This window comes from Carya illinoinensis, chromosome 2 (genome assembly GCF_018687715.1).
Source record: "Carya illinoinensis cultivar Pawnee chromosome 2, C.illinoinensisPawnee_v1, whole genome shotgun sequence".
In the NCBI taxonomy this organism is placed as follows: domain Eukaryota; kingdom Viridiplantae; phylum Streptophyta; class Magnoliopsida; order Fagales; family Juglandaceae; genus Carya; species Carya illinoinensis.
In genome coordinates this window covers 36,154,925-36,171,750 of record NC_056753.1, presented here as the reverse complement: position 1 = coordinate 36,171,750, position 16,826 = coordinate 36,154,925, and the positions used below count along the sequence as shown (strand labels likewise).

General features: G+C 38.6%; 1 protein-coding gene and 1 pseudogene across 1 annotated transcript; both read left to right on the top strand.

Annotated features, from left to right (window-relative positions):
• The first annotated feature begins 6,165 nt into the window (after nucleotides 1-6,165).
• LOC122301442 (serine/threonine-protein phosphatase PP1 isozyme 4) lies at nucleotides 6,166-9,986 on the top strand. Its single transcript, XM_043112810.1, has 4 exons — nucleotides 6,166-6,626; nucleotides 7,547-8,106; nucleotides 8,205-8,429; nucleotides 9,626-9,986. The coding sequence occupies exons 1-3, from the start codon at nucleotides 6,425-6,427 to the stop codon at nucleotides 8,391-8,393; spliced, it is 951 nt and encodes a 316-aa protein (XP_042968744.1). The 5' UTR covers nucleotides 6,166-6,424; the 3' UTR covers nucleotides 8,394-8,429; nucleotides 9,626-9,986.
• Nucleotides 9,987-11,838: 1,852 nt separating this feature from the next.
• On the top strand, nucleotides 11,839-16,826 carry LOC122301443 (annotated as a pseudogene).

The window sequence follows — 16,826 nt, the reverse complement described above, 5'->3', positions numbered from 1 at the left end:
CTTTTTCATAAAGCAGAAGCAAATTACAGCATCAAGCGAAGTAGCTAAATTATTACAGGATCCATCACCTCTCTCTCTCTCCAACTACTAAAAATCTAAGATCCTATTTTCTCCACCCAGAGGGGGTGGAGCTTTGGCTCATCCCTCCCTGTTGTGCCTCCGGCCTATTTAAAAAAATACACAAGACGATAGAGAGACAATATTTAAGTGGTTCGGCAACTTGCCTACGTCCACTGAAGCAGAAAATCAATATTTTTAATATGTTTGTACAATTTTACAAACACTCATGAACAACTCTCTATCTCTCTCAAACGACCTCTGTTTTGGGTTTCTCCAGAACTCAAATTTCACCTAGCCCTCTGCCTTGATCTCTCACCGCAATGAGGATGACTTTAACCTTCAACAAATGACCTCCTTTTATAGGAGAAGTCATGGGGGACAAAATAGCCACACTTCTTGATCAAGTGAGCCTCTAATGGCGAGTGGGTAGGTGAGTGGTTGGTGGATAGGGTGGGTGGCTGTAAATCCACAACCAATTCACACTTGGGCAATTCACACTTGGGGGGTTTTCCAACAATCACCCCCTCCACCCAAGTGTGCCATACTCGAATGCTACAAACGGTTGCATCCTTCAAATGATTGCACTCCTTCATTGGAATGCTTGTCAGCCATGAGAGATCCGCTATCAAATGCATCTGCTGGTACGTCTTCAAATAGATGTCCTGATGCCTCTCCAAATACATTTTCAAATGCATTAGCATCGTCTACACCCACGGAGCTTGCAAGGGATTTTCTTCAGAGCAGATTTACAAGTGCTTTACTGCACAATCTCAACTCTCTAGGATTCTTCTTTTTTCTCCTCGAGTCCATGAGTCCACACTCACGTACACCTTGAACAAACTGAGCTTCATTCGTGCCACAGCCGAGTCAACAATCTACCTGGTGAAATTTGAGTTCTGGGGAAACCCAGAACAGAGGTCTTTTGAGAGAGATAGAGAGTTGTTCATGAGTGTTTGTAAAATTATACAAACATATTGAAAATATTGATTTTCCGCTTCAGTGGACGTAGGCAAGTTGCCGAACCACTTAAATATTGTCTCTCTATCATCTTATGTATTTTTTTGGACAGGCCGGAGGCGCAATAATTGGTATCAGAGCTTTGGTTTCGTGCTGTCCAGAAAAATAAAATTGATCGAAATCAACTTTTGACCACACAGAGATGTTCCTCACATCAAGACGAATCCGTTGCCGCAAACGGCATCAAAAACGAATGCCGAAGGAGCCCGTACGCGCCCTTAGAAGTTGGAGAGTGCACAGACGCGCCTAAATCGCGTCAGAGGAAGAAGACGAGTGGTAGACACGCCCCCACGCGCCCCCACGCGCCCCCACGCGCTACTGTAGCAGAAGGCTGATCTAAACTGTCCAAAAGTTACAGATCGATTTTGGGCTAGATCTAAGCCATTCGGAGTTCGATTTCAAAGATCAAATAGTGGTTTCTAACTATTTGGATCATTCCAGACTCATTCGTACGGTTAGAATATTGAGATTCACCATCGATAATTTTAATCTGAACCGTCCATCAGTTGTAGATCATGTTGGGCTAGATTTAAGCCATTCGGAGTCCGATTTCAACGATCAAATAGTGATTTCCAACTATTTGGATCATTTTGGACTCATCCGTATGGTTGGAATGTGGAGATTCACCATCGGTACTGTCGATCTGAACTGTCGATGAGTTGCAGATCATTTTAGGCTAGATCTACGCCAGTTGGACTCTAATTGCGATGATCAAATGGTGATGTCAAACTATTTGGATCATTCCGGACTCATCCGTACGATGGAAATATTGAGATTTGCCATCAGTACTGTCAATCTGAACTGTCGATATGTTGCAGATCATTTTGGGCTAGATCTATGCCAGTTGAAGTCTAATTGTGATGATCAAATGGTGATGTCAAACTATTTGGATCATTCTGGACTCATCCGTACGGTGGTAATGTTGAGATTCACCATCGGTACTGTCGATGTGTTGTAGATCATTTTGGGCTAGATCTACGCCAGTTGGAGTCTAATTGCGATGATCAAATGGTGATGTCAAACTATTTGGATCATTCCAGACTCATCTGTACGGTGGGAATGTTGAGATTCGCCATCGGTACTATCGATCTATTGCAAATCATTTTGGGCTAGATCTACGCTAGTTGGAGTTCCATCGCGATGATCAAATAGTGGTGACAAACTATTTGGGTCATTTCGGACTCATCCTTACGATGGGAATGTTGAGATTCGCCATTGGTACATTCGATATGAACCGTTCACGTGTTGCAAATCATTTTGGGCAAGATCCACGCCAGTTGGAGTTCCATTACGATGATCAAATAGTACTGACAAACTATTTGGATCATTCCGGACTCATCGGTACGGTTGGAGTCATGATGGACTCATGTGCTTAGGGCTTGATCGCAGCCAGTTGGAGTCATGACGGACTCATTTACTGTGGGCTTGATCATAGCCAGTTGAAGTCATGGCGGACTCATTTGCTGTGGACTTGATCGTAGCCAGTTGGAGTCGAGATAGACTCAGTTCGTTTGGGCTTGGTTTAAGTCAATTGGGATCGTGAAATTTGATGGAGCAAATTTCAGATCATTGGACGATGCTGATTAACTTGTTATATCAGCAGGTTTTTTACAGTCATACAACTCATGGAGCATATTGTTATTAAGAGGAGAACCACATCGGATCTCATTGTGGCTTTCTTTGAAAAGCCAGTTGCAAATAACAAAGTGTTGATGAAGAAATTGTTCAACTTCAGAAAAGGCAGAAGGTACTATTGTTGCCTAATAGTATTTGGCGTTGCGGTCAAAAAGTTGGGAGGTCATGAGAATGGCTATAAGTAATTCTGAAAAGAAGTCAAAGTTGAAGTTTCTTAATGTAAGAGATCTTATCCTAGATGAGGAGGTGCGCAGAAGAGATTCTGGCAAGATCTCGAGTTGTTGGTCCTGAATATTGATAGTAAGGATAGAGGCAAGTCAAGATCTGGACAACAGATGACTCGCTAGAAATTGTGGCAAGACAGGCCACAAGCGACTGCTAAAATTAGGAGAAAACTGAAAATGATGTTGTGAATATGATGACTGAAGAAATACATGTCGTCGTATTTCTTGCAGTGCATAATACTGTTAAAGACAGCTTGAAGACAACAATCATTCAGGTGTGTTTTCTCAAAAGATCGTGGAAGGTCACGAATGATTAATTGGTCTTGGCTCATGGTAATAGTCGTGTGAATGAGATGAGGAAGTAAAAGGAACTCAGTTTTACTTTTCCTCATCTAAACCTGAAGAAATCTCCCTAGACCACGACATGAAGCAAAAGTGTGAGAAATGGGAACAAAATGTCAGATGTTCCAGGGATATCTACACCTAAAGTTGATGATTGCATGACTGCCAAGACGATTAGACTTCCATGGTGGTTACTACCTTAAATTGTATCCTGCTGAATGAAGGTAGCGAACTACGGTACGAAGAAAAATATTGCAAGAATGGAGATTATGCAAGTCAGAGATTGCACACAAGATGGGCACATGCGAGTGAAGACAGTAGCAGGATGATTAGTCACCCAGATCAGAGAATGAGACATCAGCAACAGGTTCTCTGAAATGTGTCAAGGTCCGTGCAAGACCATTGATTCCCAGTGCAGTGGGAGATGTGTTGCCCTATATATAGATGTATTGATTAAGGGCACTGTACGTGATAAACTAAAGTTATGCATCACTTTAGTTAGTCTTCTGACTTGAAGACGTGAGCTGTAAAATTGTATAGATGATAAGGGATCATGCTGGAGATAGAGGCTAGCATGTTGAGAACCAGTCTCCAAGTTGGAGGTTGGTGTGATTGTAGGATTATGGAGCATGGTTTTGAAAGTTGTAAAGGCACCAAGTAGATTGTTCACTCGGCTGTGGCACGAGTGAAGCTCAGTTTGCTCAAGGTGTACGTGAGTGCGAACTCATGGACTCGAGGAGAAAAAAGAAGAATCCTAGAGAGTTGAAATTGTGCAGTAAAGCATTTGTAAATCTCCTCTGAAGAAAATCCCTTAGAATTGTTGCGCCTCCAGCCTGTCCAAAAAAACACACAAGACGATAGAGAGATAATATTTAAGTGGTTCGGCAGCTTGCCTACGTCCACTGAAGCGGAAAATCAATATTTTCAATATGTTTGTACAATTTTACAAACACTCATGAACAACTCTCTATCTCTCTCAAATGACCTCTGTTCTGGGTTTTCCTAGAACTCAAATTTCACCTAACCCTTTGCCTTGATCTCTCACTGCAGTGAGGATGACCTTGACCTTCAACAAATGACCTCCTTTTATAGGAGAAGTCATGGGGGACAAAATAGCCACACTTATTGACCAAGTGAGCCTCTAATGGTGAGTGGGTGGGTGAGTGGTTGGTGGATAGGGTGGGTGGCTGTAAATCCACAACCAATTCACACTTGGGGGGTTTTCCAACACTCCCTCCTCCCCTATCTACTACTTTTCGGTTTTTATTGTGTTTTCCAACCCTTTCTTCTGGTTTTTGTTGTGTTTTTTGCCCATAGCAAGGAAGAGCATCAATCTACTGCTTTTTCACCCCTCATGACCACCACGCGCCTTACTACAAGACTACCCTACGATTGATCCTTCAGACAACCAAAACAAAATGTTGAACGGAGTGGCGCATGCTTCCCACAGGCAACTCAACATCTATGTGCTACCGCACTGAGGAGTACCTATTGCCGCCACAAGTGGCATTTTCAGGGCTAGCAACCTTAGATCCAACTAACCTCTACTTTCATAGAGTGGCTCGTGGCTTTCACGCGCCTCCACATTCTTAGCGTTCGTATTCTGCAATTCGACGAATTTCCTATTTTCTATTTTCTTATCTTTTCGCTTCTTCTAATCGAGGATGGAAGGAAAGAGATAATGGAAGCCTCTTGTAGCCAATTTAGTCCAATGAAATGCAACATGACTCACTTCACTGCGACTCATAGTCGCAGTATTACAATCTGTTAATCAAATTGTATCAAAATTGCTTCCAGTGGCTTCCTCTTGTGGGAAATGGGTGAGAGTCAAGTCATTGGCCTCATATCCTTCTTCTTTTTTTATTTTTTATTATGTTGTATTTGATGGTTTGGGATGAATATTAAGATCTTTCATCCTGTTGACCATTATATCATATAATTGTTAAATATATTTTTAATATGTTTACTTTAAAAATAAAAATTAAAAGAAAAAAGCTAAATTATTATATACAGTAAAGTGGGTCTTTCCCACTATGAAATTCTAAAAGGCAAGGATGAATAGAAATAAGGGGATGCTTCCATATAGGCAATTGGAAGCGCTCATTGAGCAATAAAATGGGCACATTGATTATCATCTCAATGTATTCTCCTAGTGTTCCAACTCTTGAAAGATTGCAATAGGATTCTTGGGTTCTTGGCAGTTGGTTCTATGATCCAATTTGAGATTTTTCCTTATGCTTCTATAGATTTCACCACTATAAGGTAAGGATAAACTTAACTTTGATGGTACGTAATTTTAAACTTCTGGTCATGTTGGACTTGGGGTGATTATCCATAATGATAAATGAGAGATTTTATTTGCTATGTGTAGTAAGGATATTGGTGTGTTTGATGTTGATAAAATATAAGCTATGACTGCATATCGAGGTTTGCATATGAGTTTTCTGCATTGATAGTAGAAGGAGATCCCTTGATTGTTATTGATTCAATTCGAGCAAGTGGTCCTACTTTATCAAGTCAAAATTCTTTGATGGAGCTGATTCAAACTCTTCTTCATAGGTTCGTGACTTACGAAGTGACTTATATTAGATGGCAAGGGAATGAAGCAGCTCATTTATTGTTTCGTTTATTGTTTCATTTATTGTTTCAGCATACACGACTTATTGATGATAGTATACAATCGCACCAATGCCAAAATTTTCTCCGGGCTCGAGTCTTGTTAAATGCTGAGATGTAATGTATTATATGTTGTATTAATACATTTTCATTGTGAATGAAACATTTGATATTATAAAAATAAAATTAATGATAATAGAGTACAGACGCTTCCGCCACATAGACATAGCAGTTCCAGCCGTCTCCACCGTCACTGTTTTGACGCTTTCTACTCCCTATCCCTCTCAAAAGAGAAAAGTAAATCTAGTTAGTATTATTTTCTCTCCTTTTCCCACTCTTCTTTCCCGAGAGAATCCTGTTTGCCCTTTTTTTATACGTGGCGAGAAAGTTGACCAACTCACCGATTAGACCAGAACCATGGAAAAATAAATGAACCCATGGACCAATAATACACACGCTATAACCCTACCTTTCCCTCATCCCTAGGTGTTAAAGTGGAAGCCGTTCAAAGGGTCGAGGATCTGTATTCAATGGCTTCGCAAGGGCAAGGATTAATCGACCCGGCCTTACTGGACGACATAATCAGACGGCTGACGGAGGTCCGATTGGCGAGGCCCGGCAAGCAGGTCCAGCTCTCAGAGACGGAGATCAAGCAACTCTGTGTAGCTTCCAAAGACATCTTTATGCGACAGCCCAATCTTCTCGAACTTCAAGCCCCCATCAAGATTTGCGGTGCGCATTGTTTGTATTTTGTTTACCTTTTAGGAATTTTCCCAGTTTCCTTTTCCTTGGCCGGAATCCAGTGATATGGTTTTCATGCGGCTATTCTTTTTTACACTGGTGTGCTTTCTTCACGCGGTTGGAAGATAGTTGCTTGTGGGGAAGATTGTTTGAACATAGGACATTGAGAGCATTTGAACTTATATACGATGCTGTGCTTGAGACTAGTTATTCAATTTTAGGAGTGAAGAAAATTGAGCGCAAGATATGGCAGAGTGGTAGCTGTGACCTTCTACATTTTAGAAAAAGAAAGATGTGTTTCTAGGCTTTGAATGGATTTTGACCTGTTGGTGCTGCCAATATGTTCTGAATTGTCATGAATTTACCCTTTGTGTTGTCGGTACTGCTGTTTATTTTCGAAATTCAGAGAAAATAAACAGCAGTACCGCTATTATTTGTACTGCTGTTATTCGTTGCAACATGAGTGGACATCTTAGTCTATGCACTTTTTGATGGCTAATAAATATGGGCTAGATGTAAATGTGAGAAAATAAAGAGGAAATACCCAATATTCTGTGCGAGTCCATGTTCTATCAACACCTTAGCCAATGGATTAACGAGTTTCTGATGGAGCCATGGTAAACGGTGACTTAGGTGCTCAAGGAGTAGCAATCAGTGAGGATTATCCTTGTATGTCTTGGTTTACAACATTAGGAGGCTCAGGGCAAGAAGAGTCCTTTATCAGAATATAGCTCATTTTAGTTTTGAGCGAGTTGAGCAGGTTTTGAACTAAGATTTACGTTACAAACAAACAAACAATTTCCAGGAGTACTAAAGGCTAATTTGTCCAGTCCAGCCCAATCACTATTATACGTTTAGCATTCTTTAATTTGACTTGTCTGACCTTGATAGTTTTTCCTTTCTATTTTCAGGTGATATCCATGGACAATACAGTGATTTATTAAGGCTTTTCGAATATGGGGGATTTCCTCCTCATGCCAATTACTTATTTTTGGGGGACTATGTGGATCGTGGAAAGCAGAGCTTAGAAACAATATGCCTTTTGCTTGCCTATAAGATTAAATATCCAGAGAACTTCTTTCTTCTAAGAGGAAATCATGAATGTGCTTCTATTAACCGGATATATGGATTTTATGATGAATGCAAGCGGCGATTCAATGTTAGACTATGGAAGGCCTTTACAGACTCTTTTAACTGCCTTCCGGTGGCCGCTCTTATAGATGACAAAATATTGTGCATGCATGGTGGTCTTTCCCCTGATCTGATAAACTTGGATCAAATTAGAAATTTAACTCGTCCTACTGCTATACCGGAGTCTGGCTTGCTTTGCGATTTGCTTTGGTCAGATCCTGGTAGAGATGTTAAAGGATGGGGAATGAATGACAGAGGAGTATCACACACCTTTGGCCCTGATAAGGTGGCGGAATTCTTAGAGAAGCATGATTTGGACCTTATCTGTCGTGCCCATCAGGTCTTTGTCTTTGCTTTTAATTTTTGCTTATAACTTCACTCTATTGTTACTCTCCAGTTCCATTATTTCTGGACTCTTGCATCAATACTGTTGTATAGGTGGTGGAGGATGGATATGAATTCTTTGCCAACAGGCAGCTTGTTACGATATTTTCTGCCCCCAATTATTGTGGTGAATTTGATAATGCTGGCGCAATGATGAGTGTAGATGAAGACTTGCTGTGCTCTTTCCAGATTCTTAAGCCAGCAGAGAAAAAAGCCAAGTTCTTGATGTCAAACAAAATGTGATGGTAGCTGTATAATTTCTTTCCCGTCTCACCCAAGGTCAGCTGATTTTGTGCTCCCTTCAGTTGTTTTGGTAATAATATGTGTCTTGGTGGTGGTTCTGTGCACGCCCACAGGCATAACTCTACGAGTAAATGGGTGTATGGAAGTATGTGTGACTGTTTCTCTGTCATTTTTTTATTCTTTCCCTTGCAGGGTTGGGGAAATTGGGAATGGGGCTATTGTTCAAGATTTATGTAATTATTCATTTTAGATAAGAGTGCTTTGTTTCACTTTATTGTCTTTCGTATTATTTTCACATTATTCAAAGCCTTGAAACAAACATTGAACATCCATTTGAGTTGGGAGCTCATTGAGATTCTATGGTAGGAGTTCTCTTCCAAGTCTGATTTTATCTGAAGATATTTTTGAGAGAACATTATTATCACCAAATGTTTATTACTTGTCTCTGTTCACTTTCAAAGTTTTTCCTTATCTCAATTTAAGTCTAGATTAATCATGGATACTAAAATTTAGTTTTGTTGGAAAGTGAAATTTCTAGGCTGGACAAGATGAATTGAGGTGACATTTTTTGCTCAGAATACCATATAATGTACTTTGTTTATTCTCGTACCGGTTACGGTGGCTGTGGCAACAATAGTGATGGCTTTGTTAAGATTAATGGCATGTTGTACGGGAGTTCAACGTTTGTCTTATTTTGTATATGATAATCTCCCCATGAAATTTAAATGCCTGAAAATTCTAACTTTTAACATTTTAAAGAATTTTATTTTGTTTGATTTTTCGTAGTAGAAACTCTTGTTAATCCAGATAAAGAAATGATTGTCAAAAACCACGAAGTTACAAGTTTGAATAAATGTCACTTCATAGCCACTCATCTAAACACAATGTCAGCGTGTATGACAAATACTGTTCTTAAACTTGTAAACTTTAGTCTTACACGATTGAATACCTTGCAAAAGCTGAATTCCCATGAAGTATAATGTTGATATTCAACATTTGTGCTATCTTGACATCAACCATCTCGTTGTCGCAAAGATTTCTTATATGGTTACTAATTATAGTCTGCGATTTGTTGATGCCTATTCCAAATACATGGTTTGTTACTCATTCCTTGCCCCTTCTCTTTACCTTTACCAAATAAAGGTTCAGCATTCAATCATCACAGAACCTCATGTATTTCAATTATTGGCATGACCCTTCTCCTTTGTTTATGTGTTTATTTTATCATGCAGATGTCTTTTCCCTCTTGATGACTTGAGGAGTTGGTGAAACGAAGATTGAAAGTTTCATAAATTCCCTCTCAACTCTAGGAGATTTAAGTGCTATGCTTTCTGCGATAAGGAATCTTTTGAGTGGGAGGAGGAAATCAGGTCTTAGGACAAGTAGAGTGGAGGGCACAACGCAGAAAATTATTATTTGCTCATGTAACTTTATCTGTAGCACTTCATCTGTGGCACACTGTGTACATATATTTGGTTGGGTTATTATTCATGTGTGTGCTTTCCATTGCGGGCAACATAATGGCCTCTGTTAGACCTGAAATCTTCCGTAACTATGGTTATAACTTTTATTGATTGAAATGCTTGTACGTGAGCTGTTTGTCTCCATGAATTTAGGTTGATTTTGATTTTAAGAAGTGGTATATTTTATCAAATTGTGTTTCATAATTGATTAAGTGATCATGATGGGCTGATTGCTTCGCATGAGGTTTTGAAATTTTTATGTTTTTATTTTTATTTTTTATATTTAATTTCTGTTGATATCCAGGATCAAGAAGGCGGTGTGCAAAGGTATTTTTCTCTTTCTTGCCTATCAACCCTCAAAACTTAGGAAAAATATAGTTGCAAACATAATTGTACACTAATATATGTATCAATGTGATATGATTGGTTAAAAAGTAGATTTTATTAAAAATAATGTTAATTTAAATTTTAAGTATAAATAAATCAGTATTGATATACAGATTAGTATGCAACTGTGTTTGTATATAGTAAAATTTTAAAATCTATTTCTTTTGAAATTTCGAAAACCTGTAATAACAGTTTGGGCTTGGGCTTTTTTTAACCTGCATCAGAGGCAGCCTATCATCACAATTCCCGAAACCCAGATTTGATAGGACGACGTCATACGACCATTTTTTTTTATTTTTATTTTAAAGTAGTGATACATTTATGATCCTTTTTATATAATTATATTTTAAAATAAAGATATTTATATAAAATAATATTATTTTTATAAGTTATTTTTATAAAAATGATCATCATTTATAATATAATTGTATGTAATTGTATAAAAGGTTGTAAAAAGTGTTGCATGAGTATCATTTTCCTTTTCAACGATGCAACATTTTTTTTTTTCTCGACAAGATTAATATATTAATAAACTAAGCAGTACACGAGCAGATTATTAATTATACAATATTCAATGATGCAACATCTACCATTTCATAACTCTAAAAAACTGTTTTCTCATCTCAAGTCAAATATACCGTCAGCCTTAAAAACGAAAGGTAAAGTTAAAAATAGGAGTAAGCTTTGTCAATTTCTTTTTTGTTTTATTAGTTGAGAAAACATGACGCCATTTAATAACCCTTTTAGTTCTAAAATTTTAGTTTGGATAATATTTTTTAATCAGATTTTAAAATTTAAAGTGAAAATATATAAATATATAAAGTCAAAAAATTAACTCAGTAGTTATAATGCATACATGTTAATTGTTATAGGCCTATATTTTGACACTTTTTTTTTGTTTTTTAAATTCTATCTCCTCACAAAAGAGAAGAAAGGTTATGGTATAAGTTCTTAGAATTTGAACTTTTTTTTTTTTTTTTTTTAAGTTAAAAAAGTTTCAAAGATGTCTCACAGAGGTAATACCCATACATCAAAATGATCATTTCATCCCAATCTTGTTAATTTATTAACAAAATACGTTGTTCATACACTTGTTTCATATGTCATGACCAATCGCAAACTGAAAATGTATCAAAAAAGTATAAAATAAAATGCAATATAAAAATATACAATAAGATAGAATAAAATTACAAATTTTTAAGTATGTGTTTCGATTTTTTTTTATTAATCTTATTTTATATTCCTCGTATGAATGATATTTGTACTGAACTAGGATGTTGACTCTGTAAACATGACTCATCCAACGTTAATCATGAAATGGTAATAGAGAAAGGATACTTTGTTCCGTAAGTTTACTTTCTCAATTTGACAGTTTATATATTTTATTTTTTATTTTTTTATTTTAATAATTAAGAAAGTCACTATGAATATACTTATATTTATTTTAATTTTTTTAAATATTTAAAAATATTTTGAAAAAATAAAAAATATATAAAAAGTATTCACCAGCCACTCGGGACATGCAAGTGAGGAAACTTGAGTGGGTTGCACTACCCATTTTCTGGTTTTTTATATGTAACCGGAAAGTAGACCAGCTTACCCGAATTAGACCAGAAGTTATAAAAAAAAAAAAAAAGAACGTGGCCATATAGGAGTAATACACACGCCATAACCTTCCCTCTCCCTCATCTCTAGGTTTTAAGTGGAAGCCGATCCAGGGGAGACGATCTGTACTCAATGGCGTCACAAGGTCCTGTATTAATCGACCCTGCCGTCCTGGACGACATAATCAGACGGCTGACGGAGGTTCGTTCGGCGCACCCCGGCAAGCAGGTCCAGCTCTCAGAGACGGAGATCAAGCAACTCTGTGTTGCTTCCAAAGATATCTTTATTCGACAGCCCAATCTTCTCGAACTCCAAGCCCCCATCAAGATTTGCGGTGCGCATTACCTGTATTTTGTTTGTATTTTTTTTTTTAAATTTATTCAGTTTCTTTTTTATTCGGCAGAAATCCGTGGAAGCTTCTAGATCAGATGGTTTTAATGTGATTATTCTTTTTTTTTTCTTTTTTATTTACCGCTGGTGTGCTTTCTTCACATGGTTGGAAGATAGTTGCTCTTGGGGAAGATTGTTTGAACATTGGATAGTGAGAGCGTTTGAAGTTATATATGATGCAGTCTTTTAGAATAGTTATTCAATTTTAGGAGTAAATAAAATTGAGCGCAAACTATGGCAGCGTAGTACCTGTGGCCTGCTACGTTTTAGAGAAAGCAAGACGTGTTTCTAGGCTTTGAATGGATTTTGACCTGTTGGTGCTGCCAATATTTCTGAAGTTGCATGAATTGACCTTTTGTGTTGTTGGTACTGCCTTTTAGGCTCCGTTTGAATGCTAAGAGTATCTCAGATGATTTGAGTTTATATGTGAATAGTAGTGAGTTAAGATGTTAGAGTGGATTTGGTGGCTCTCATTGAGATATGTTTGGATGTTTGAAGTAGGTTGAGATATGTTTAACTTTTTTATAGAAAGTTGAAAAAGTAGTGGGTCTCATCAATGATTGGTTTGTTGATGTAGATTCCATAATAAAAGTCCCATCAATAAACAGTGCTGAGTTAAGATGAAAAAGTGATGTTGTTTCAAATGAAATAAGTTTTGGGTTTGGATGGAGAGTATATGCATCCGTACGAAAATATTTCAACTGATCTGAGTTCACCTGAGCACCCAAATAGGCCCTTAGTTTCAAAATTCAAAAGAAGTACTGCTGTTATTCCTTGCAACATGAATGGACATCCTACTCTCTGCACTTTTTCATGGCCGATAAATGTGGGCTTGAAGTAAATGTGAAAATAATATGTTCTGTCAACACATTAGCCAATGGATAAATGTGATTCTGATGGAACCATGGTAAACAGTGACCTAGGTGTTTATGGAACCAAGGTAAACAATGACCTGATGGAAACACGTTAGCCACCGATACCCAAGAAGGTGGGGGCTATGGATTTAAAGGAGTTCCGGCCAATTAGTCTAGTGAATGGGTTGTATAAGATAATTTCGAAAGTATTTGCAAACAGACTGAGTGAGGTTATGGGGCAGCTTATTACAAAACCCCAAAATGCCTTCGTAAAAGGCAGACAGATATTGGATGCGGTGTTAATTGCCAATGAATGCCTTGATAGTAGGTTGAAGGATGGAAAGTCAGGGATCATGTGTAAACTAGACATCGAAAAGGCTTATGATCATGTTAACTGGGATTTCCTTCTACATTTGCTAAGGAGATGTGGTTTTGGGGAATGGTGGAGGGCGTGGATACACTGGTGTACATTTCCGGTAAAGTATTTTGTGTTGATAAATGGAGTTCAGTTGGTTTCTTCTAGAGTTCTCGTGGATTACGACAAGGGGATCCATTGTCACCTTTACTGTTCGTGATAGTTATGGAGGCCCTAAGTAGGATGCTCTCGGTTTTGGTTGAAAACGGACTCTTAAAAGGGATCCCGATTGGTAACCCAGACAGGGACACTATTATCATTTCTCATCTCTTGTTCGCTGATGATACACTTATACTATGTGAAGCCAAGCAAAATCATATGCAAGTGTTAAAGACTTTACTCTTCTACTTCAAGGCCGTCTCTGGGTTTAAGGTGAATTTGGAAAAATCAGAGTTGGTGCCAATTGAGGAAGTTTCTAATATTCGCCACCTAGCAAGAACGATGGGGTGTAAGATATCTTCTTTCCCTATGACTTATTTGGGACTTTTTTTAGGGAGTTTCTCGAGGGTGTCCGCGGTTTGGGATTCAGTAATCAAAAAAGTAGAGTAGAAATTGGCGGGGTGGAAGAGGTTATACTTGTCAAAAGGTGGAAGGACTACATTGATAAAGAGTACACTCTCTAACTTACCTACCTACTTTTTATCTCTTTTCTCAATACCAGCAAGTGTGGCGGTTTGTATTGAGAAGCTCCAATGAGATTTCTTATGGGAGGGCTTTGGGGAGGAGTTCAAATTCCACTTGGTTAAGTGGGAGCAGGTGTGTCGTCCTATATCAGGGGGAGGCTTGGGGGTTCGAAACATGAGGATGTTCAACCGTGCGCTATTAGGCAAATGGCTGTGGAGATTTGCCAAGGAACATGACTCTCTATGGAAATTGGTGGTTGAGAAGAAGTATGGTGGTCTATGGGGGGAGTGGTGCACTAGAGAAGTAATGAGAGCTTATGGAGTGGGGTTATGGAAACATATAAGAAGAGGATGGGGGGTCTTTAACCGACATGTAAAGCTTTGTGTGGGCATGGGATCAAGAATCAAATTCTGGAGAGATGTATGGTGTGCTAATTGGGCTTTGAAAGACTTGTACCCTCCTCTGTTCCAGTTGGCTAGAGATAAGGAGGCTTCAGTGGCAGAAGTCATGGAGTTAGAGGGGGGGCCAGATTCTTTGGAACATTAATTTTAGTGGGGCTGTGCAAGATTGGGAATTAAGCATGTTTGTAGACTTCTATAGCCTCATATACTCCATAAGACCCAATAGCCAGCAAGAGGATGTGTTGTGGTGGTCTCTAACAGACAAAGGTAATTTTTCAGTTCGCTCTTTCTATAAGGCCCTTACCCAGGAGCCCACTTCTTTGTGTCCCCTGGAGAAAAATTTGGAGAAATAAGGCTCCCCCTAAAGTATCATTCTTTGTTTGGACTGCATCCCTGGGAAAAATACTTACTGCAGAGAATCTGAGGAAAAGGAGGATCATTATTGCAGACTAGTGTTGCATGTGCAGAAGAGGGGGAGAGTCAGTAGGCCATCTCCTTCTACACTGTGATACGGTAAGGGTCCTTTGGAATGAGGGATTCTCGCAACTGGATATGGCTTGGGTGATGCCTAAAACTGTGGAGGCGGCGCTGGCTAGCTGGTCAAATATAAGGGGTAGAAAACCAATTAAAGCTATCTGGAAGATGATCCCTCTTTGCATTATGTGGTGTGTATGGTAGGAGCGAAATAAGAGGACATTTGAGGACCAAGAAAGATCAGTAGAGGAGCTTAAACTTTTATTTTTTAGAGCACTTTGTAACTGGGCTATTGCTGTGGATTTTAATGGCATGGCCATGCATGATTTTCTTGTCTCTAATGTGCCTATCTCGTTAGGGCATTAGAGTTGTAATATTGGCTTTGCCATTGATCAATACAATTTGTTTATTTATCAAAAAAAAATAAAAATGGAGTGATGATTTGTGAGAATATTCTCTTTATGTCTTAGTTAACCACATTAAGAGGCTCAGGGCAAGATGATTCCTTTATCAGAATTCAACTCATTTTAGTTTTGAATGAATTGAGCAGGTTTCAAGCTATGATTACGTTACTAACAGACAATTTCCTGGTGTACCAAGGGCTATGTTGCGCTGTCCGACTCATGCTCAGGGCAATCACAACATTTAGCATTATTGGATTCGAATTTTCTGACCTAGACATTTTTCCTTTCTATTTTCAGGTGATATCCATGGACAATACAGTGATTTATTAAGGCTTTTCGAATATGGAGGATTTCCTCCTCTTGCCAATTATTTATTTTTGGGGGACTATGTGGATCGTGGAAAGCAGAGCTTAGAAACAATATGCCTTTTGCTTGCCTATAAGATTAAATATCCAGAGAACTTCTTTCTTCTAAGAGGAAATCATGAATGTGCTTCTATTAACCGGATATATGGATTTTATGACGAATGTAAGCGGCGATTTAATGTTAGACTATGGAAGGCCTTTACAGACTCTTTTAACTGCCTTCCGGTGGCAGCTCTTATTGATGACAAAATATTGTGCATGCACGGTGGTCTTTCCCCTGATCTGATAAACTTGGATCAAATTAGAAATTTAACTCGTCCTACTGCTATACCGGAGTCTGGCTTGCTTTGCGATTTGCTTTGGTCAGATCCTGGTATACATGTTAAAGGATGGGGAATGAATGACAGAGGAGTATCACACACCTTTGGCCCTGATAAAGTGGCGGAATTCTTAGAGAAGCATGATTTGGACCTTATCTGTCGTGCCCATCAGGTCTTTGTCTTTGCTTTTAATTTTTGCTTATAACTTCACTCTATTGTTACTCTCCAGTTCCATTATTTCTGGACTCTTGAATCAATACTGTTGTATAGGTGGTGGAGGATGGATATGAATTCTTTGCCAACAGGCAGCTTGTTACGATATTTTCTGCCCCCAATTACTGTGGTGAATTTGATAATGCTGGCGCAATGATGAGTGTAGATGAAGACTTGCTGTGCTCTTTCCAGATCCTTAAGCCAGCAGGGAAAAGGCCAAGTTCATGATGTCAAACAAAATGTGATGGTAGCTGTATAACTGCTCTCTCGTCTGAACCAAGGTCAGCTGATTTTGTGCTCCCTTTACTTGTGTTGGTACTAATATTGTGTCTTGGTGGTGGTTCCTTTCGCCCACAGGCATACGAGAACGTGATGTGTGGGTGTATCTGTCAAAAATTTTCTATCATTTTTTGTTCTTTCCCTTGCTGGGTTGGGGACATTAGGAAGGGGGCTGTTGTTCAAGAACTTTGTAACCTTTCCTTTAGATGAAATGCTTAATTTAAATTTATTGTCTTGCA